Raw genomic sequence first — 25,031 nt, forward strand, 5'->3', positions numbered from 1 at the left:
TCATGTGAATATGACTGAAATATTTCATTTTTTCTAAAAAGGTGGTGTCTATTTACTTGTGACCACGCTGTGTATATGTTACAAAGCATACAAATAAAATTATAGTAGTTTTAATATGTAATTTCACAATATTTTGTTGAAATTTTTGGTTGATGATAATGAATTTGACAAGTAATCCTTTTTGTTTTATTAATCAAAGAAAGTATTCCTTCAAGTGTAGAATTCATTTAATTAAATAAGCAAATTAACTTTTTTTAATTGAAGATAAAATACTTTCTATATTGTTACTTGACTCGCAATCTGTGGATCGAGAATTCAAGTCCCTGTCACTGAACTTGCCCACCCTTTTAGCTGTGGAGGTTTTATAATGTGATGATCAATCTCATTCTTCATTGATAAAAGAGTTAGTGGTGGTTGATGTTGACTAGCTGCCTTCCCTCTAGTCTATCACTGTTAAAGTAGCATATGTGGCCCTCGAATATCTTTGCACAAAATTCAGAACAAACAAACATTGTTACTAAATTAATCTATATTTTGTGACAATTTGGAATGAGGTCCATTTGAGTCAATAATTAAATTAGAAATGTTGTAATTTGATTATTGCCTGAAGTGGGCCTAAGACCAAAACATTGCAAAAGAAATTCATTTTTATTTATTCATTATTGACTGTGTGTGTCTTTGTGTGATTCCTAATACAGAGTGAACAACACAAAAAGATTGATGCAAAATGCAACATTTCACCTCAATAAGTTGACCCATAATTCACTGTAGATGTAATTCATGGATATACTTGTCCCATGTGATAAAAGTAGTTGTTTACAGGAAAGTCTAGTACTGATGGAATTTTTGTCCGACAGGAGCTTATTCTGTGTGATTGTATGATATTTCTGTATCAGGTCTTGATCCCACCCAAGCAGCTCAGCTTATAGCAAGTCTTGTGTCTGGTACAGGAACATCAACAGTAGAGATGCCTTCACAACACTCGTCTTTGCCTATGGAAACTGATGATTCATTGGGCACACTTGACCAGTCTACAATGTCCCATATAACGGGACAGGAGGTAACTAATTTTACACCAGTTTGTTGGGCATCAGAGCTGTCTAGTAGCTTTTAGATAGGAAGTAAGGGGTGGGAAATGCTGTGTAACTGCCAATATCTTTGTACATAAAAACCACTTTCTGTTTGTAATGCTCGACTCTTTGTAATGTTCAAATTGACTGGGTAGTTTATCTCAAGCAGAAGTCTCGAGTTCAAATTGCAGTTGAGTGGGGATTTTTTTTATAACTTTTGTAAATTATTAACTCATCATTTTTAGAGCAAGATATTACAATATTATAAAAATCATCATCCTAGTTTACATTAGGGATTTTAATTATTTGTTAACATTTGATTACAAAAACTTGGTGCCACAGTAGCTATAGCATAAAATTAACATGTTAATTAATATCTGTAACTATATGCAACTTTATAAGCAGAGAGAGGAAGAAGGAACAGAAGTCATTAAAGTTGACCATTGTTATGAAATTTTACAACCTTGCCTATATCCTTTTAAGTTTGAGGCTCAAGTCCTATTCGAGTTAAATCAGGAATAATATCATGTTATATAATAAATACCAGTGACTGTATGTGTCAAAAACAGTTTAGATATCTTTTAAACCCAGTACATGGCACTACATTACATAATTATTGATGTTTTTTTCATCTTCCATAAAAAAGTATAACAATTTTTTATGAAAAGTTATACCTTCATGCATTTGCCCTTCACCATAAAATTCATTGCCTTTGCCATCACAGGATCAGACATTTAGGAATACTTCATTATGAACCACAAGAACAAGATTGGAACATAAAAATATACATGAGTAAAAATTATAATCAAGGACAACTTACAGAAGATGACCAAATATACAAAAGAAATGTTGCTTGTATGAAAATACTAGAAAAAGAATAAACATTCTTTATAGATATATTGTTACAGTAATATAATCAGCATTTACTGCCATATGACAGGCAGTCAGTTAATATAAAATAAAGTTAAACTAAACAGAATTACTGATGGCCAAGAAGTTGGAAACTTGAATAAAATTAACATGTTAATTAATATCTGTAACTATATGCAACTTTATAAGCAGAGAGAGGAAGAAAGAACAGAAGTCATTAAAGTTGACCATTGTTATGAAATTTTACAACATTGCCTATATCCTTTTAATCAGTTGGATAATTTTCTCTGGTAAGATCATTTAAGTGTCTTAATTATGAAATCTTTGTTTTTGTTCTAATAAGTTTTAAATATAACCAACTGTTACATAGGTAGTTTGTATTGTGGTGGTGTTGAACTATGAAAATATTTATTCAAGTAAGATGTAGCATAATTTTTCCTCTATTTTCATTATATGAATACAATCATTTTGTATAGACACAAGATATACTTTGATTTAAAATTAAAAACAATTATGGTATGAAAGTATTATAAAATCTTAATGATAAAATAAGAGGTCAAATATGAAGAAAATTAGTAATATTGTAGTATAGTTTCTCGTGATGATTGTGTTTGAGTTCACTAACAATTTGTAGTCGTATGCAGAAAAAAAGGAGATATAATACAGCAGCATCAGCCACTACAGAACTTTTTACCATGCTTTAGCAAATCTAATGTACAAAAAAACTGATTGTGGTATATTCACCACTTATAATGTACTTCTTTATTTATTGTCAAAGTGGTTTTTTTGGAGAGAGAGAGAAAAACATACCACTGAAAACATTCATAAAACTTGTATGGTATATTTTTCATGTATTATTTGTAAATACGTACACCAAAGTTATAAATTTAATACTTTGAAACCTACTGTAGGCTGTTGTAACAGTTGTTATTGTGATTGTTTTTCACCTTTTCAACTTCAATATCTTGAACAAGTTTATGTGGATTACCTTGTAAAGTTTGAGAATTATGTACATAATGAGTTAAAGGAAATGCAAAGATGCCATTTAGGTATTAAAGTTAAAAAGTCATATATGCATACATATATATGTTCTATCTCTCATAAAGATGACAGAAATTTCAGCTTCATAGAAATGTGTTTTGTTTTTTTTCTTTTCATGTGTGTGTATTGATGTGTTCTCGGGTCTTAAGGTTTTTATTGTTTTATATTAAGACTTCTCGAACCTACATTGATGTATGTATGTTCATGTTTTAAAATATTTTTCAGGAAATGGATACATCAGAATCTTTTGAAGTCCATTACACTCAGAGTGGTGATGCACTTATGAATTCCCTTGACTCAAGAGCAAAATTGCAGACTGATGGTATAAACATTATCAATGGAGAAGGATATGTCCAGTTGTCTTGTACAGATAGTCAGCACTGTGATGAGGGCCAGCAGTCTTGTCCAGATGAGGCAAATGATTGTTCTGATGGTATTCACTGTGGTGAAGGAAATGAAAACACAGAAAATCCCGGTGGTGAAGAAAAATGTACTGATGGTTTACACTGTGGTGAGGAAAAAGAATGTACGGATGGTTTACACTGTGGTGAGGAAAAAGAATGTACTGATGGTTTACACTGTGGTGAGGAAAAAGAATGTACTGATGGTTTACACTGTGGTGAGGAAAAGAATGTACTGATGGAAACACTGTGGTGAGGAAAAAGAATGTACTGATGGGAAACACTGTGGTGAGGAAAAAGAATCTACTGATGATAAGCTATCTCTAACAGATAGTGAAAAGGGTCAAAACATATCTGCAAGTGAGGTCAAAGATGAAAGTAGTACCACTGCACCTAAAGAAGTTTCAACCAGTAATAGTTCAGGTATTTTATATCATTCTTTATATATGTTGAAATTAACCAAAATTCAGGAACTTCTTAACTAATACAAATTGAGATTCAGTAAAAACATCAACACTGTAATTATCTTTTAATACATTTACAAAAGAAATTGACAGTCTTTAGTTTTAGTTACTTGGAAAAAAATTGATAGTTTTATAAGAATTAATACTCTAATGTTTATAAGAGTAAATTTTTCTGCTGTCTATAGGGAACATTTGCTAGATCTAACATCTCTGGGATACTTAATGTACTATTGGACTCTGTATATTCAGTAATGGTTTTGTTGAATCTGGTATTTAAAAAACAAACTGTGGGTAATGAAGTTATATTTTAGTTTAAGTGTCATTATTTGAGTGTAGATATTATTACATAGCTGAATTTCTTACTGCAAATGGTCTTTGCTTTAACTCTCTATCTCTCTCTCAGTAAGTGTATCTTCATGAAATTTTGCAGATTATCAGTAAACTTTACACAAAATATCATATTTCTATTTTAAGATTTAAGATTTTTTAAGTATGTTTTTCTCGTGCCTTTTTTTCTTTTTGAATGTTGACTATCCAACATGCAAAGTAATTTTGATTTTAAGGTTAAAAATATTTTCATGTGCATCAGAAAATTTTCAAATTTCACATAGAAAAGCTTTATAAACTCTAAATAATAATCAAATGGTTTTTAAGAAAAATCTTTATATTTTATCTGTTATTTCCACTTTCGAATCTCTGTACAGGTTCAGTTTATTTGACCAACCTTTTAACCATCACAAAAAATTAGGAAATATATATATAAATGATGCTTTTTTTCATTCTAGAATGACTACAAATTATAATATGAAAACACTAATGTTTAGTCTAAATAGCTTAAAGCTCATAAAATTATACAATGCATATACATATTTATTATTTTTATTATATTGACCTTTCAGCCATGCCTGGCTAACATTACAGAAGTTGCAATGACGTGCACTCGTGTTACCGTATCCAAGAATATAAAACTGGCCTTTACAAAATGACCTGTCTTGGTTGTGTTCTAGTGAACCAGTATTTTATAAAATACAGTCATATTTCAGTTGTAATATGTTATATATGTATTTACATTATTACTATTTAAAAATTAGGTTTTTAAAATATCAGTTATTTTTCTTAAAACATAGAACAGTAAATAAAGAAGTATAACAAACAATTATCTCTTCTAGTTACAAACTTTGTACTTGGTTGCTGCTTGCCTTATCACGTTTTGCACATGAAATGAAATAATTTTTTTAGGTTTTATATGTACATTTCGAAATAACCAAAAATTATAAATTACTATATCAATACCACAGAATTCCACTATAATTTATCAAGCTGTATTTGAGTCTAAAAAAATATGAAATTTCGAACTCATTAATATCTTACCTTACTGCTTGGAATCTAGTATGAAAAGAACGAGTTTGCCACCCAGATACTTTGAAGAGGCTGAGAAAGCCACTAGGGGGACATTCTGAGCTTTCAATTAGTTATACGCATATCATTTGGTGATACAAGTATTTTAAGAAATTGTAGAGGTGGGTGGGGCAACCTTGGTTGATTCAATAAATATATTAATGACTCAGAAAGTAGAAAAGATAGGAGGTTCTTATTTTATATTCTAGCTTATCAATATTGGTAATATGAGTATCTAAGTGTAGTCTTTGTACTTGGACATCACAAACATCTAGTTTGAACCAATGCTGCATTCAACATACCACGTCACTCACAAAAATCGATATTGAGACTTTGTTTTATATTTACTTTTAAATTAAGAAATTAACTAATGTAATACCAAAATTATAATTATAATCTACAATTTAACACCAAAATTATTGACATACATTCATAAAATAGTTGTTTAATAAAATTTTGAATGCGAGTCAACAAGCATGATGACATGGCCTTTGACCTGTGTCGATAGGGTTAACAGCAGTTGCTAGAAATTCAACTACATTTAAACATAACTTCCATTTACATCTCTCAAAAATGGTTATTTTGAAGGTTGTAGGCTTACTGCTGTAATGTTAGAGAATCACTTGTTCTCAAGTTACTGACTTTTGTTTTTTACATCATTCAGTGCTGGTGGGGGTCCACATATTGTATCATATTGAGCAGTTTTATATATTTGCCTGTTACAACACTAACTGTAAAGGCCTGACAAAAATATATTGGTGGATTCAGTTATTTTCTAAGTAAAATACATTGGAGACACCAGTAGTAATTAGATGGATTAATTTCATTATTTTTATTTTTGTTTAAATTGTAGTGGGTGTGATTCATGTGTTATTGGGTACCATGTAAGCAATAAATTCATGAAATCATAAGCAGCTTGATGCATTAAAAGTTTAGGCAAATGTATTCAACAAGCTTGAATTGATCCCATCAATCATTCTTATATTAAAACATTCTTTATTTTTCCATATTTACCAATCAAGAAATGCTTTTTATGTGTTTATACTTTTCAAGTGATATTCCAGTTTGATTTCTGCCTAAAGGTACACAGTTAAATTATGCTGTTTCAGTGTTTGCTATATGATATTCACCATTATTAATCAAAAGTCTGTCAAATTTTGTAGACCATTGATACTCTTGTGTGCCAAATAATCGTACCTGTATGATTATTAATTTTGGAAAAATTTTCTGCCCTGCACAATGCTTATTTGGGTCTGCCAAAGACTACTGATTATCAGCCAGCCAATCAGCTTGCTTCAGTGCTTTGCAAGTCAATTGAACTTGGGTTATATATTTTCACTGCACATTACTTTTTCACACACTTTTGCCAATAGATCTAGGCCTATAAAACTTGAACAGAATTTTGATTCAGTCATCACTGATATACATTTAATAAACGTTAGATTGTGTGAAAGTTTTTGCCATTGTAAATGCATGCAATGTACTCTGTAAGTAGGCCTACTCAAGGGGAGTCCTCCAACTAACATTCCAGACTAAAAATGTTGCACACTCTACCTAATTGCTATTACTTTTTTCAGCAATGCTCAGCCAAATGTAAGATTTCTTTTAATGGATTTCTAGGCCCATGCTATTTGTTTGTGGGTTTTTTTTCAGTGCAAACCGCTGATTTTGTTTTCCAAACAGAAGTTTACTTACTTCCATGTTCGTCCTTTCCTCGTCTGCTAGCCTGTTGCTGTAAATGCAACTAACAATGGCTGATCCTTTTTCATCAAAATACAGTAAATACATATTAGATGACAATGAGAAACTGGTAGAGCTGTGTGATAAATATAAAGCACAGTATGATGATGCTTTTTCATCTTCATCAACCCTCTGGGACCAACGGCAAAAAAAGCATGTAAAACAAAAGCCCACAGAAGGATTCCTATCTAAGGCAGTTAGAGAAATGTTTCCTTCCCTGAAAGATGTAAGTTCTCCTGATGAAAAGTTTAGGAGAGCATATAAATGGCAAAAAAGTGTTACAACAATTTGAAAAGAAAATCCAAGAAGGATGAAGATGATGGTGATGCAGCCAAAAAGACAAAGGGGTTTATAGAATGTGGTGGTGGTGGCAGGAAGCATAAAGCTGAAGAAGTAAGGCAGGCAGCATTTGACTGGTTCATAGACGTGAGGGGGGGGGGGTTCTCAGAGATCGTCTTCTTGTGAAAATGTTCAAGGTGAAGTGCACAGAACTGTATCAGCAATGGCTAGACAGACAGAAAGAACCGATTGATGAAAAGGACAAGTTGCAGTTTTCCCTAAGATGGATCCAAGGGTGAATGAGAGAATATTATGTGAGCATGAAAAACTCCAACAAAAGATTTGCTCTCTCACAAAATGACAGGGTTGAGAGAATTAATTTTAACAAAAAACATAAAATTAAATTTCATACTTTGATTTTAACCTGTACGACCATTAAATTTGAAGTCTGAATTTTTTCATCCTACACTATATTGATCCACAATGTTTCCAGTTCTTTAAAGACTTTTATTTTAGTTATAATTGTAGCAATAACTTGAGAAAATGTTTAAAACAATGAAGTGCTAATCTGTAGGAGAACACAAGATATACCACATGTTAGTGATGCAACAAGAGAAGTGTGAATCTTTGCTTGGTTGATATGATGACATATGTTCTGTGTTTAGCAGCCGACTGTGTATAAGCTGAGTTGTTGACCTATTAGGAAGGTGAAATATGTTCAATAAATGTCTGTTGGTTTTAATTACATGCTAGAGAACTTTTTAGCTTCTGTCCAAGCTTAGTATTTTGTAGAAAAGATTTATCATTAGTTATTAATCAGAAGGTTGGAAAAGTTCAACTATACTTAGAGTACTTTATGTTATGAACTCATTAGTGCTATTGCTTTATTTCAGCAATGCTTAGCTAAATGTAGGATTTCTTTTAATGGCTTTTTTCATAGTCTTTTTTTGCTTGAATAAGCTTTTTTTTTTTCAATAGCTCAGATGTTTGGTAGATTGTTTGGTGTAACTGTTACTGCATTTTTTTTTAATATAGTAAAACAATATTTATTTAATTTTGATGGAGTTCATGTACTGTCAAAATTAGTTGAATATGTCCCTGAAAATGACAGTTTCATTCTGGAGAGTCCTGACATATTTCTTCTTTAGTCTGTTCAAACCGTACATTCAAACTTCATATTTCTAGTTTTTCCATGGCAAAAATATATGCATGCAGTGAACAGATATAGTGATGTAACTGAAAAATATTAAATTAACAACTTAGATGGTATAAATGTTGAGTTTATTGGAAGTAAGAAGTATATAAATACATATGTTTCACTAGGTTGACCTTGCATCTTCGGGTCATTGACATACAGTGATTTGAAATAAAACAAACATGAGTTTAACTCATTGACTAGTGATTTACCCTATAGGGTATGGTCCACCTCCAGCAGTTGAATGCAAGTGTGCTGTAAACAGTGTATGGCTCACAACTATTCCATGCCCATTTAAAACAACTGCAGTCAAAAGGTTAAATTCAAACTGACAATAGAACATTAGTAATACAGGTGACACTCCAGCATTATGATGTCAATAATATTAAATTAAACAATAAGATAAAGAATTATAAACAAACAAATCTGTACAGTATTCAATGTTTTTATTTCACTGTACTGTTGTTCTGATGCTTCATATTTGAGTCTTGTCGAGAACTTCACACCTGTTATTCTTTAAAATGTATAGTCAAACCATGTTCCAAGCACATTATTTTTTTTTTTGTATTACATTAAAATGAACTTTGTACCTTTTTTATTTCATCTTCTTAACACGTGTAATTATAATGATCATTACTAGTATTTAATGCACTAAATACTATCAGCTAAATACACTAAAGAAAATTTCCATAGATTGACAATTGAACCTGGCCTGAAAAGGAACCAGTTGCCTACATCTTTGAGTCTTTAATTTGGGTCCCAGTTTATATCTAAAAAACCCAGGACCCAGTGATCAAGAACACATGGAAGAGAAAGCTTCTCTATATAATACTTATAATTGTATTTTCCTTATGTTTATTATATTGAAGCAATCGATGTATCTGATATATTCATCATAATTCTATATGTTTAATTACTTTAATACCTGATGTCAGTTATTAATATGATTGTTGCCTTAGATACCTATTTTAAAGCACTATCCCACAGTTAAATGAATTTTTATTGCTCAGTACATTGTTGCCTGATGAAAACTCTGGTAAGAGAGCCAAAAGCTTACAAATGAAAGTATTTTAATGTAGAGAAAAGTCCATTGTAATTCTACATATTAATTTACCTGCATTACAAGTTTTAAAAATCAATTCCTTAACTTTGTTTGTAGACTTAAATTACATTTCTTTAGTTCTTGATAAGGTTAAAAATCACAGTATATCCAAAACTGATGGTCTTTATTTCAAGTGGTTCAAATTTTTTATGTTGCTTTAATGTTATCATAAAAAACCTATTGCTCAAGTGGCTCACTTCCGATCTGGAAGCTGATTTGATAGCACTATTTAATGTGCCTACTTAATTACACACTTTCACTTGTTGGGTAGTTTATAGCTTATGATTATTTGTTGTTTTTTATCTGAAATTGTATCATTTGGTTAAATCATGTAAGGTGTATATATATATATATATATTAACACTTCAGTGTATATTAGTTCACATTTGTTAATGGTAAATGATTTATGAAGTTTGTGAGTCATAAAAGGGTTCCTGATAAGAGAGGTTATATTCAGACACTTAAAATTATTTTTAGTACGCAAAGAAATGCATCCCCAAGTATTATTTCACATTAAATTGAATATTTTTTATTGAAATTAAAGTTTGTAGAATAGGTATACAAGTCATGAAATACACCATTGAAACTTATGAACAAATAATATATTCGGTGAAGAAATTGTTGATATACAGAATTAATTACAATTAAACATTTAATATGGTATGAAGCTGATAATTATCAGGTAAGGTACAATTTACAAATGCTACCTTCAAAAACTTTTATTCAGTTTCTCACTACACTTCCCACAAGCATGAAACACCAGTGATGCTAGGACAACATTTGAGTATGCAACAGTGGGGAAGCCTACAATGAAAGTTATATTCCCTGTATCTGTGTGTGTTGTATCTTTTACAATATTAAAATTGAATTATTAAGATTTTGCTGTCACTTGATAAACAGTTTTTGTTAATGTGATGAACTCTTAGGAAAGTAAAATTCATGAGATATGCAGATATTTGGAAGAAACAAAGTAATGCTCATAGTAAGTAAAACTTATAAGTAAACCAAAACTGAATCAATAATCTTAGCAATTTAAGGTCATTGATGTGGAGAAAATTGGTCTTCTTGCTCCTAAAGCAAACCAGAATTAAACTGTATCGTTTATGTGGTGCTAAACATAAGTTGCAAACTGTGGCATTAGAGTGAGTATTAAAGGTCTAATTCATCTAGTTCCAAAATTTTATTTGTCCCAAATTGTTTAATTTCAAAGGTCATTTCACATAAAGATAATGCTCTTTTTATTGCCAGTACTAGTCAGTAAGATATTTGAAAGTTAAAGTTTGTGCTAATTGTAACTAGGTACAAATATTTGCTAACTCTACTTTGTGTTTTAACATCTGTAAATAATTCTGACTTTATGGTAAATAAATATAAGTAAAATCTGACATTCAATTCACTTCAAAATTCTACTTTGTGTTTTAACATCTGTAAATAATTCTGACTTTATGGTAAATAAATATAAGTAAAATCTGACATTCAATTCACTTCAAAATTTTTTGTACATTAGGTGTAACTGATTTTAAATATTGTCATCTTTGGCCAGAGCATAGGCAGTGGAGGCCATTCATCGGTTATGATCTTATTTGAAGTTTTTTAGTTGAATTAATACTGAAACATCTACTTTTTATTTACATTATTTTCACTTGTAATATCCAGTATGTGTCAGCATAGACTTAATAATTTTGTTTATTTTTAGAATGTATATGTTTTAATTACATACAATGAACACATCTTTTTCTCCTCATCACCACAACCCACCTTTTCCAAAATATTATTGTACAGACATTTTGGACAGCTATTTTTATCAGTCAGTTACTTAAGATGGATAAACACTTAAATAGTCATCATCATGCAACTTACAATTTCTATTTACTTGAGTTGGCTCTGTTACAAAAATTCACATTTTAGGTAGGCTTTTCAGATTCCTTTAACAAAATTTGTGAAAATTTATTTTCTTTAATAAGACTGTATCTACACATAGATAACACTATTCTTTATCTTGCCACTACAGTACAGAAATCTACTGATTCTGAGACACAGGGAAGTATACAGTCACAACTCACTTTAGAACAACCAGGGGCAATGCCACCTGCCCAGATGTGTGCAGATGATCCAGAAGAACCAGCTGTAGGCTCAACAGAAACGAATGTTGCCTCACAGGAGGCTAAAATCTCCATGGCAACCTCTCAAGAAAACTCTGAAACTGAGATGGAAGTTGACTCCACTACACAGGCTAGTGCAGAAAGTTTAGGTTAGACCCATTCTTGATTGTTGTCTGTGTAACACTTGACAAAAAAAAGCAGATGATTTGTTGTTTTAAATAGCAATAAGAGGATGAAATGTAATCTACATATGTTTTCAGGAAAATAATATGAGTTTTTATGGTTTGGTGATAAGTTAAAGAAACTGCAATTTTTCTCTGTTTTTGCTTTTAAACTTATAAGTTTGGTAAAATTTTGTTTGGAAATAGCATAATTAATTATGACCTACAGTGCAGCATTGTTTTTGACAACGTGGTATTTGTCACTACTAAAGTGAATTAGTGTTTGAAGTATTAAGTTTTTTTCATTTGTGATCATAAAAAAATTTAATTGCTATTTTCATTTCACTTCACAATGGTGGTATCTTTGTTTGACTATATAAGTTGTAATTGTATAGTTCGGAGACTGCACATTTTAATTTTTCTTTTCCCTTTGAAAAGTAAATAGTGCATTAAAGGTGAAGATATTACAAGCAGTTTAATGAAAGCTAAGGTGCTAACTATGTTTTCAGATAGATGGCTTGGAGCAAAGAATAAATATTTACTAGAGAATATTAGACTGGTTTTGAAGATAATGCTGATACATTTGTGCTCCTTAAGATAATCCATTTCAGAGCTTGTTATGACATTTGCCAGTTTTGTGATGAAAGTTATTTAGTAACAAATCTTAGGTTCATAAATAAAACACTGGGGATATGAAGGCATACTGTGCTAGGCCTTAGTTATGCAATTACATACAGCTGACATTTGTTGAAAGCTTGAAATAATAATGTTTATATTAATAATTCATGTCAAGTAAGTCACATAAAAAAAAATTAGCCATGGTGTGTAATTTCATATAAAAAAAGCATCTGAAGTTTGTAGCTGGTAATATTGGCAGAAATTTGAAAGTTCTCGTAGATCACATTTGATCACTTTGTGACAAGAAAACAATGAAAAAGTTTTAATATCCTTTCATTAATTCATAAATAGAAGACTAGTTAAGCTGTAAAAAGAATATAACAACATTAGCCCTATGATGGAGCTCAGGATTTTGGTGCTGATGAACTGTGTTCAAAATGTTCCCCACACTTTAAGCAGTGGGTGCATTATGAGAGTGACAGTTAATCCTTTAGTGTGTATAGTAGATCATTGCTGACTAGCTAATTATTCAAAATTAATGATGGCAACAGGTAACCTTTGTAGCTTTGCCATAAATAAAAAAAATAAAGCCTTAAAAATATACCTTTTGCTTCTGAATATACAGAATACAATTAATATATTAATATGTTTTGTGTATACTGTTAAGTGATTCTTAGTTTTTTTAGTGTTTTGGTATATAATATTAATACATAGAATAATTTCAGGCTTCATTTGATTTTTTCTTTTCTTAAACAAAGATACCCCTTAAAAAGATATTATGTTTATACTTAACATTACTACCCTTATGATAAATTTTAAAAAATTTAATTTCATTTAAAAACATTAAAAGTGGTTGTTATGACCTGGTTGAACTAGTATGTAATATGTATTATTTCATCAAAGCTGTCTTAGTTTATTCATTATTGTATTTTTTCGCTGTTGTAGTTGTCTTATTGTTGTTGCTAGAATAAGCATATAGAAAAATCTTTCTGAATCATGTACTCACTTTGTTGCATAACACCTCTCACCTCTGCCATAAAGAACTTTCCATATACTGAACAAAGAGTATTTCCTGCATAAGAAGGGCAGTCTCCTACTGAGTGATGCTGCACTAGGCTACCCCTCATTTTCAGTGGATGAATCGTTCTATGAGTTTTCCTTTTCTGATGCTATGATTTTAACTTCTTTCTGTACCATCTTATCAGTGTAGTATTCTAGCTGTTTGTTGTGCAGGGAGATGATTATACATTTTTGAAGTTAACTTTTTTTTTCTTACCTAAAAATGTATTTCAAGTAGATACCAATTTTTGATATATTTACTTTGCTTTATTAAGAATAAGCCTTTGTTCGAATGCTAGTGATCATGGGCTTTACTGCACATGGAGGATGTGTTGCCCTACTGTTGGTGGAGGGCTATAGTCTAATGATGACTACTTCATAGGGTGGTACATTACACATTAATATGTTTTGGGATGGGATCTTCATTCAAGGCTTATGTCATGCTCAACAATCTTCACTGCAGTGATGGGAAGTAACAGCTCTTTGTTGTGCAGAGAAGTGAGTATCTAATTGAAATACATTTTCAAGTAATGAAAATGTTAACTTTGTTGATTGTTGTGCTAGATTGTGTTATGAAACAATTATAAGAATGTTAGTTACTGTCTAATGTTCTAATAGTCAGTAATTAGCTATAGTACATTTTACCATTAATTTTTTCATTGTAAACCTTTGAAACAATTTGTATCAAACAAGTAAATGTTATCCTTTATTTACTTTTCAATTTGAACTTCTAATGCACAACAATTATTGGTTATCTACATGAAAATAATAATTATTGCTACTTCTTATTTTGAAGGTTCTGGTCAGTCACTGTCTGAAACCTCTCAGCCTATGGACACCTCAGAAGCAGTCCCATCAGAAATGAAAAACTCATCGAAAGATCACTCAGAAATCTCAAACATACAGTTAACTCCTATAGTGTCAACCACAGTAGGAACTGTTACACAGCCTGAGATACCTTCCACTCCAGTGTTGTTTAACCAACAGTCATCTTCTGAAAACAGTGAATTAGCTGAGTCCAGCATACAGACGTTACCTTTAACTTCAGTTCCGAAAACAAACAGTTCAGTGCCATCTGCTGTGGTCTCAAATCCAACATTAGCTAAAACAGATTTATCCAGCACAGAAACAGTGTCTACTACAACCACATCTACTACATTAATGTGTGGTACTGAAGAGAAAACATCAGAACCAGCAGTTATGGATACATCTGGTTTGTAATCTATATGAGTAATATTCTTGCATTTGTTTGAACTTTTCCTGCAAATTTCATGATCAAGCACTATTTCATATTGTTAGAAAGGCCTTTATCCAAGGAGTCTGGATTGCATATTGACTTTTTAGTTCAGGATCACCTTACCTGTTTTTTGCACAGTCAAACTTTTCAATGCAACAAGTATGGTAAATGATGGCACAATGTTGTTGTCATCACATTACTGGCTTTGATTTCAACTTTGTAGTTTTTTTTATCTGCAAAGTATTTCTCACAAACAACACTTAACCTGCATGTAATTTCCTAAAAAAACTTAACAGTACACTGAATACAATTTCAATGGGCTTTCTCACTTTGTTTAGGTCTAAAATAAGCATGTGCAGTTCATTCAAAACCATATGCTTATTAATTTGTGAACACACATTCAGACGTTTCTGCATGTTCATCTAAGTTTGCCTTCATTAAAACTTTACATTTATTTTACTTTGCAATAATTTAGCTTCAATTTGTTTCATAGACTTCTACAAACACTTTTTTCTTTACTATAGTCTTTATTCTTCATTTTTGTGAGTTTCTTTGTTTCAACTCATAAAACCGTGTCATACACTGAACGCTCATAACTGTTTCATACTATGTACGCTATAATAAATACCATTACTTTATGTTATTGTTTATTTTACATGTAGTTTTAGTAAATAAAGTTATGTCTACATGAGTTTGTTTGTCTGACTATGTAAATTGTTTTTAAATAGATCAAGATTTATTGATCTAACACACAATGCCTGCAATAAAGTGTAGCTTAAATGGCGTGCATGAAAATGATAGAATAGAAAAAATTCAAGAGAAATGCATGAAAACTACTGTAAATGTTTTGCGAGTAGTGGCTTGTAAACTAGTAATGAATTAAACAAATTGAAATATTAACTTATCTGGTTTGAAATGTTTAAAACTGCAAATATAGCATTGTTAATGTTGTTTATAACAGAAGTTAGAATGCTGAATATTTGATTTGATAGCTTATATGTGACTATTTTAGTTTGAACATGCCTGTATGATAGCTTGCATGAAATTATCAAGGCTGAATGCCCTTAGCTTGTGGCATATTAATTACTAAATACCTAAAAAAATAAAGTAAATGGTTAGTGTAGAATGTATTTTTATATGTAGTGTCTTTTATACTTCGGTTAAAGAAAAATAATATAAATAATAATCAATATATAAATTATCTTAAAGTATGATAAAAAATTAAGCTTATTAAACAGGAAGCTTTGTTTGTTAATTTAGGGAAAATGTTACAGGTCAGTCTGAAAATTATGATTTTAAACTTTTATATTAGTAGTTTGTGATAGATCATTACATAAGTTGTCAGTTGTGCATCCAATTGAAAAGAGACAGTAAATGGTGGATTCAGTAAGTTTAGACAGCATGTTTCATCAGTACTTTAGACTTTAATAAAAATATATACAACTTTTTCTTTATTTCTATAGATCCTCTTGCTACTCTTGCTAGTGCTGCCATCTCATCTGCTAGTAATATGACCCAACCAGGAGACATCCCAGTCAAACAGGAATCATCAAAAGATGAAGTCTCAGCTACTTCTAGTGTACCAACTGAAGCCCTTTCAACTCCAGTTGTCAAACCAGAGCCATCAGAAAACAAAACAGTGAGTGACAAATAGTTCTCTAAAACAGTAGTTAAGGTAAATTTTCAGAACATTTATAGACTAACAAGTATATCTATTCTTTCAGTCATAGTATTGTTTTCATTTTAAATGTGTAGCTCTTCACAGAACTTGTTTGCCTTGTTAATTTAGAAATGTTGCTTTTATAGGAGCTAAGATTTTCATTTCCAGACATTCTTATGATTTCTATTAGTTTGTAATGACAAATAATGTTCTTCAATTGTTATCAGAACAGTTGTTTTATAAAATGGTAAGACTAGTTTTGAAAAAAAATATGAACTCTTTTTATTCTGAAAGCTGAGAAAAAGATAGATGGCATTGATTTTTTTTCTTTTTCACATAACTCATTAATTTTAGTGTGCATTTAATACACTCATTTTGTTGGCAGTTAGTTACAAAACAGTGGTACATGCTTAAAAGAAATCAAAAATTTCAAAACTCAGTTTTTAAAAGATAATTTATGAGACACAAGACTCCTAAAGAAAGAATTAGAATAAATAAAAAAAGAGTGTAAGCAAAATAAATCTATTAGATTATGAATACATCCTATTAAACATGTTTTGCACATTCATGTGGAATATGTTATTACTAAAATATAAACATCCAAATGCATTTTTTAACAGGATCCTCCAGTTTCAGAATTAACTCCTAAAGTGGCAGTAAAACGAGACAATCAGTGGTATGATGTTGGGATCTTCAAAGGGAATTCATCACAGGTTACCCATTTCTACCTACCTTCTGAACAGTCTGAGAGAAAAGAAGACGTAAGTTGTTGTTGTAAAGTAAAACAATTTTGAACAATATTTTCCTTTTATTTCTATATATTATTTCTTAGATATAAAAATACAAATGAATTACATGTAGGGTTGGTTTTTAGATTATATAGTAGAATTTAAAAAAGATATATTTTTAAAAAATGAATCCAATTTTTCTGTCAAAGAAGACCATGTAATAATAATTTATCCATAATTACTTTAATGTGCTTGGAATTTATATTTAGTGACGGAATGTGCTTCAGTATAGATATACTAAAGCTAGATGCTGTCTCTCCCTTTGTTTTTATTCTGATAAAATATTCCTCCTAAATTTGTAGCTGTAGGTTCAAGAAATGTTTTATAATTTATGGTTCATAAAAAGATGATAATTGATTATTTTCCATTTACAGTTGTTTTTAAAGGTATACAGAGCTTGTTTAGAAAAGTATTGTTACATAGTCAATTCTGATTTTAAATAATTTTTTATTAACAATGATGCTGGATAAAAACCTCTGTAGAGAAAGGAATTTAACTGATGATTCATTGCTGTTAATAATCTATAAAGTTTCAATAATTAAACTTATTAAAACATTAAAGTTTGTAGCTTTTATTAATCTATCTAATAGAATGCTGAACATTTAGTATTTGATTATAGTGGTCACTAAGCGTTTGCCTAGTTTTCTTGTGACGAAAAAAAGCATTTATAATTAATAAGGTACGTGACATTATCTATATAATAATAGGCTTGTTTGTGTGTCTGTCATGAAAATGATGTGTGCACACATTTATTTAGATAGTAAGGTGCAACACATTATCAGGACAGACAAAAACTGAGTATTATTATAATAGACTAGCAGAGACCCTCAAGACATTTCCACTCAGATTAGTGTCTTTATTCCAATGGTACTTCTTTGAATGCAGGATTTCTAGATTAATACAAAAGAATTATAATCGGAGACACCAAAATCTTGTCATACTATAATTCTGCTGTTGGTATGCCTTATAAGCATGCACAGTAAGAATTTTTACCTAGAGTGCTGGAAAGCTTAACCAACAAGTCACTACAACTGCTCTATGAATGAAGGAACAGAAAAAGGTGGATGTAAATACTCTTTATTAACCATTTAGAACAATAACATTAAAAGCTTGAAGTTTTCGAAAAGATCTGACATTTGGTCCTAGAATAGTATTTTAAGTTTATTTATAGATAGTATTAAGTACAGTAAAGTTTAACCTTAACTAAGGTATGACTAACATTAAAAACGTACACAGTACAATGTTAATTTATCTCTTTATCGAACTTAGGCCTACCATTATTTAAGGTTTTATGAAGTATGACCTAAATACAAGTGGACTTACACATTTTGGTGTCTATTATTACATTTCTTTTGTATTATTCTACAAATCTTGTATTTAAAGAAATACTGTTGCAATAAAGATACTAATTTGAAAGCAAACATCTTTGCTAGTATTGTACATATAGTAGTTAAGTAAATTGATTAATACAATATTTGTTGTTGAATAGTAGATTCAGTGAAGATTTTTCTTGTCATGAGATATCTGGCTTCATTTTGGCCATCAACTATAAGTGATACAGTGAGTTGTTATTTGATGCTGAAACACTACAACCTGGTAATCGATGTTTACATTTATGTTGTTGGTGTTCCAGGATATAGATGTGGTTTCTATAACCAACCACTCTATGCTCAAGAAGCAGGAATTGCTGCCAGGAACAGCCTACAAGTTCCGTGTAGCTGCCATTAATGCTTGTGGCCGTGGTCCATGGAGTGAAGTCTCTGCTTTTAAAACATGTCTGCCTGGTTTTCCAGGAGCACCTTCAGCTATCAAAATCAGTAAGGTGAGAAAGTCTACTGTTAACACTATGAACACCTACAACATTCTTTTCACATAACCTTTCAGTTTAAATAGAGATATGTGTATATCCACTTATATTCTTTAGGATTGAAAAACTTACATGCTTCTGTCTTTTTTACATTAATTCTTAATATATTGATTGAGAAATATATCTAACAACAAAGTAGGTAACGTTGCAACAGCTCCTGGAAAAAAATATTATTACCTTTAAGTTGAATAATTACCCTGCAATGGTTTTATTGTCTTGAAATTTTTACATATTCTACAGTAATTCTTATATGTTGAATCCGAAGATGATATCCAATTTTCTCCATTGCGTACAGCTTTTTCAGAAACCGTCATAATGCAATACATAAAAGAAAAACCACAACACGTAGTTTGAGACTAAAAGATGTAGATTTCACAAAAGAAATGAGGATGCATATTCGTTTGACATCAATATTCTTCCCATATCTTCAACTTGTTTCTGTTTTTGTTAACAAACATAATAATAAAAAATGTTCGTTGTGGTAAACGAAGTTTTAATTTGATCTGAGTAATTAAAGTTTTCTTCTTCCTAATTTATAAAAAAATCCTTACGTGATAGAAAAAAATTAATATTATTTTCAAAAATTTGCATAGCTGAATTATGGATAATCCATTATTAAAACCAAAACAACTTTATGAAGTTTAAATTCAAAGTCCTGTGTTTTTGTTACCAGAAAAGTTTGAGAATAAATTTCAGCACCTGTATAAGTAGGTTTATTAAGGATTACCCTATAATATTGAGTTCAGTCATCATTTGCATTTTTACGAAATGCTCTACGAACACTCCAAAAGTTAATATAAAAATTATTCAAGTTTTTTGTATTGTTAATAATAAAGTAAAAGTGGTTGTTGCTGATTGGTTGCTTCATGGTCAGTAGTTAGTAGTAGGGATGGCACCATGCTAACTAGACTGCACACTGACAAATGTGCTTCAACAGAACTTCATAATTATGGATGGAGTAGAACCTGTGCTTTAATAAATGCTAAACTCCACTATCCTGTAAATCCAATCAACCTGATGGTTTATATGTTGTTGTTTCTTATATGTAATTTCTTCAAGTTTTAGGCCACTTTATGTGAGTGTCTGTAACACATTGAGCTAGACACCATTTAATAATGGTGTTCATTGTTTGCAGAATTCTGTAAGTAACCACAAACTCATGTCAAATTGTAAAATATGTACTTTGAAGTGTCCATTGTAATCAATGATATAATAACATTTTTTCAGTATTGTAATTCCAAAAATGCCTTTCAAGTTATGGCATGTTAGGTATTGTATTAATTTATGATATCTCAAACTTAAAATAATAACTTATTGAACAACATGTACAAAAGTTTTCTTTCTGGAATTCTAACGATAATCGCATACATTTAAATCACTTAGCATTTGTTACAGTGTTTAGCTGAAAATGATATTGGACAGGATGGATTTTATAGGATTTTAAAACAGTAATGAAATTGATCAATGTTGTTTTTATATACAAACAAATGACTAAAGACATTTTATTTAATACCTTTTCCTCTTTGTGTTTTAACTGTCTCTTAATGTAGTGCTTCCAAAGTACATTGTAACCTAAGCTTAAAAATATTTATTTTGATATTTTGTCTGTTAGTATTGATAAGTGACAGTTTTGATTTCTTTTATTAGTTAAGAACTTTCAAACTATGCCAAACTGTTTTGCAACTTGTTGAACAAAGTCAGTAAGTAATTCTAGACAAACTGGAGTCCAGATTTGAATGAACAAGTTTGCTAGGAAAACTTAACATTCTTTGTATTACTTCTGCAAATTTGTAGGACATTAGTGATAAAAAAAATGGTTGGAACTAAAATATTTGAACATGGTATGTTGTAGGGAGCAGATGGAGCACACTTATCATGGGAAGCTCCACAGAATACCTCGGGAGAAATCACCGAGTACTCTGTTTACCTAGCTGTGAGGTCAGCTACAACAGGTGGTCAAGGAGATGGAGCTAAGACCACAGTTACATCTAACCCTTCCCAACTTGCCTTTGTGAGAGTATATTGTGGCCCTAAGGCTACTTGTACAGTTAACAACAACAGCTTGGCTTCTGCCCATGTGGATACAACCATGAAACCTGCCATCATCTTCAGAATAGCTGCTCGCAATGAAAAGGGATATGGTCCTGCCACTCAGGTTAGGTGGTTGCAAGGTGAGTGATTGAAGCCTTTATGTCTATACAGGTGTTATACACACATAGATGAATCACATTTATATGTAGTCTTTTATCCATGACAGTGTTTAATATAAAAAAACTTGGACCTTGTTTTACACAAGGCCATACACTCACCATTATTAATTATTCCATGTTTTTGTTTTTTACCAACAGTTATATGAAATTTACATAAATTGGTTCAACTTTATTTTTAATTTTAATAAATTTTGCATTGTTTTTGGTATTCTTTGTTTTTCCTCTAAATTTAACTTAGTGTGAGAAATTATGTTGTTGTTGTTGTTTGTAAAATAGCTTATTTTATTTTGCTGATGATGCATGAAGGGATGAATGTCTAATATTAAGTACATTAAAGCTTGCTTTTAAAATTTTTAGTAAATAGTCGCATTAGGATAAAATATGTATTTTTTTTATAATAAATCTTTTATCTATGGGTATTTTTGGTCATTGAGAAATGCCAAATTAGGCCTCTTCATTTTTTTTGTTTCATATATAAATTTTAGTAAGTTATACATTTGTTTAAACAGAAAACTAAGAAAAATCACTTGTTCAAATAAACAATAGCTTATGTTTTTCCTTAATATGTTATTTTTCAGTCAATTTTACTGGAACTGTTGCTCTATACTTCGTTAACAACTGCATCCAATTCCTTCAGTAATATGAGAGAAAGCAATTACTAATAAGAACTTCTGAGTAAATGTGCATTACTGGAAAATTCTTTATTTTTCACAATTCCTAAAATTTTGTATTGATATCAACATCAATCCATCACCATTTTTAGGAAGTTTACTGTTGAATTGTTATTGTATAATTCTGGTCTTCTGGAATGGTTTTGTATCTTTTTTTTAGTGAAATGGTTGGATTAAGTCCATTCCAATAAAATATGTCTATCCCGATAATGAAACCACTCGCATGACTTAAAACCATCCATCTCAGGAGAACAAAAGTTTGTGTTAACTACAAGCTTCTGTAAAACTTAAATAACTCATAAGTTTTGGTATCAGGCAAGTGTAGGTATGGCTCAGATTGTTTATCGAAATGTTATTTTAAATATCTCCTCAATAGAACTTTACTATACTATACAGTGTTTCCTTTTATAACAATATCTATGTAATGACTGAGTCAGAAGTTCTAGGAGTGTCTGTAAATATCACAGCAAAAATTTGAATTTCTTGTTCTTCTTTCTTCTGCTTCTTTTTTATTACGTGATAACTAAAAACAAAACAATGATGTAAACCACATTCATTGTGGTGGCATAGTTTCAAATGAAGTATCTGCTTTTATAAGTATTATTAACTTGTAATAATTAAAAATTGTAATTCTAGTGTAAGCAATGTTATCATTACCCTTTGAAGTTAGCTTTCTTACAGAAGTTTGGTGTGTTTTTTTAAAAAGCTTAAGTACAGAGTGAACCAGCACTTACCAGCCAATAATAGATAAACAATAAATATTACAGTTGTAACCTCATTGTATTTAGAACTTGGTTATAAATACAGCCTTTGTATGTAAACACTGCACTAAAAAAACAAGCAAACAAGTAATGAAAAAATTTTTCAAAAAAGGAAGTAAATGTATGGATGGCTAATATCAATCCTTCGAAAACAATGCAGACAAGATAGTAGGAATGGTACTTGCATCATCTATACATAATAGCACAAGTAAGAATTAACGTATAGCACATTCACAATTGAGTTTAATTTATCCTATTTTTGTCTGTTAACATTATACTACACTGGGTCCTAAGCTATTATGTAGGGTTGATAGAAATGCCATCCCTACTATCTTGTTTACATTGTTATTAACCATTCCATACTTCCTTTTTATAAAAGTTTTTTTCTTTACTTATTTCATATACAATCCCCCCTTCCCTGGTATTTGCATGCAGGCCTAATTTTTCTAAACAAAGTTTGGAAGATTACAAGGGCTGTATTTCAAATAGATGGATTCTTTTGTACAAATTTTGTTGTTTTAAATTGGAAGACTTGGCAAATATTCACTTTTCTCATCTGTGATTATCAGCTTTAGTTCTCACTTTTGAGCACTTTTTTTCTGTTTTGCCTTACAAGTGTCTGAAATTAATTGTTTCATGTTCAACAGTGTTTGTCTTCATTTGTATGAAGTTTTTCTTACCCAATTTACAGAATTAAGTTTTGATTTTTGATTGCTTTGAGTCTCTTTCACTAGGATATTTTCCCAAGCTGTTGCCCTTGGCTTTTGGGGTATATGGGCCAGGGATTCTTTTTCACAGAGAGTTTCTTTACCATATGCCTAACTTCAAAAGTTATGACTTGCTTGATTTTTCACAGACAATGTTTGGTTGACATTTCAAGCCATAACAATTACTTTAATTACTTTCCAGTATCATGTCACTTCTCAGTCTCTTGCAGGCCATTTATACATCTAGGCATGGGTCTCTCACTCATTGTAGACTTTTGAGTCCTGCTTGTTTCTCTGCTACAGCTTCATCATCTCATCTTGGAGCCTTCAGTATAGGGAAGTATTCTTTTCTTTCCAATCAGCTTTCTTCCAGTGATCGACCAGGCATTTCCTCCACTAATGAGGAAATCCACTTAAGGATTCGGAGTGACTGTCAGCCGAATCCTGTTTGATTTTGGTAGGTTGCCCTAACTTATCAAACCTTAGAAAAATATGATATCCAATCCATGAACTTTGAAGATCTTAGACTTTCTTGTGATCTCTTACTATGTTTGTTTCCTGTTCCTCTACCTTTGACTTTTGCTGCATCTCATGTCATCTTTTTCTTTAGAAACAGAAGGTGAAATCTAGCTACTAAGAGAATAATTGTGAAAGTGGTTGTCCTTAATCTAGCTTAAGGATATAGGACAAGTATCTCTGTGAACTTCATTTTACAACTAAATATTATGATAATGAAGATCACAAACAAATTTGAAAAGAAGATTAAATATAAAGTGCATTAAATTAAACTTGTAGTAATTACAACAAAACAAAAAATAATTATTTGTAGATGTGTTAGAAATGTGCACTTAAATGCTCTAAACCAAATTCAAATATATTTTTGCAGAAAACTCAACTGAAACCTCCACACATTTTTGTGCTTTTATTAGTAAAATGATCCATGTATTCAGTATATTAATAAAACCAAAATCAGTTGAAACTAGAAGTTTTAATTACATGTAGCTGGGAGATATGAAATTGTTTGTCAATTGTACCTCTTTGTCCCATGGTGTATCTGCTGTTGAAGAGACCAGTTTTGTTGGTCTTGACTCCTTTTTCTTTTGTGCACACATCTGATTTTCATACTTATTGTATATGTAGCAAGTAATAATAAAAGAAATATGGCATAGTATTATTGTAGATTTAAGTATTTCTGTAAATTTTAAGTTTTTTGTTTTGTCTTTTTTTCCAGATGGTGCTCCTGCTGCAGCCAGAAACTCTGTTCCTGTCAAACGACCAGCTGGGTCACTAGAAGGGTAAGTGAAAATTTGTGTGTGTTAAAACTTCAAATGTAATACTAAGTTAAGATATTTGTGGTTCAGTGGTTGAAGTAAGATCTTATTAGTTTGTAGATATAATAACAAGTATTTTAAATTATTATGATATTTCACATTCAAGAACTTTCAAAAATTATTTTCTTCAAGAATAGTTCAAATGCATTGCAATACTAAAATCTGGGGTTCTGTTCCCCACGATGGACAGAGGGCAGAGCAGATAGCCCATTGTGTATCTTTGAGCTAAAACAAACAATCAAATACATTGAGAAGTGCCTGATAAACATTCATTCCTACAGCAGCCTCTTATTTGCATT

At 30.8% G+C, this 25,031-nt stretch overlaps 1 protein-coding gene across 1 annotated transcript in view; it reads left to right on the plus strand.

Annotated features, from left to right (window-relative positions):
• LOC106471221 (host cell factor 1-like) overlaps positions 1-25,031 on the plus strand; it is a 66,566-nt gene that overhangs the window by 37,264 nt on the left and 4,271 nt on the right. The window contains exons 19-28 of the mRNA XM_022399846.1: positions 897-1,060; positions 3,207-3,588; positions 3,623-3,805; positions 11,572-11,811; positions 14,297-14,713; positions 16,201-16,376; positions 17,018-17,158; positions 18,819-19,007; positions 20,905-21,223; positions 24,633-24,696. Of these exons, the coding sequence (XP_022255554.1) occupies positions 897-1,060; positions 3,207-3,588; positions 3,623-3,805; positions 11,572-11,811; positions 14,297-14,713; positions 16,201-16,376; positions 17,018-17,158; positions 18,819-19,007; positions 20,905-21,223; positions 24,633-24,696 (2,275 nt within the window). The remainder of the gene's footprint in view (positions 1-896; positions 1,061-3,206; positions 3,589-3,622; positions 3,806-11,571; positions 11,812-14,296; positions 14,714-16,200; positions 16,377-17,017; positions 17,159-18,818; positions 19,008-20,904; positions 21,224-24,632; positions 24,697-25,031) is intronic.

Source organism: Limulus polyphemus, unplaced genomic scaffold, assembly GCF_000517525.1.
Source record: "Limulus polyphemus unplaced genomic scaffold, Limulus_polyphemus-2.1.2 Scaffold4479, whole genome shotgun sequence".
NCBI classification, from domain to species: Eukaryota; Metazoa; Arthropoda; class Merostomata; order Xiphosura; family Limulidae; genus Limulus; species Limulus polyphemus.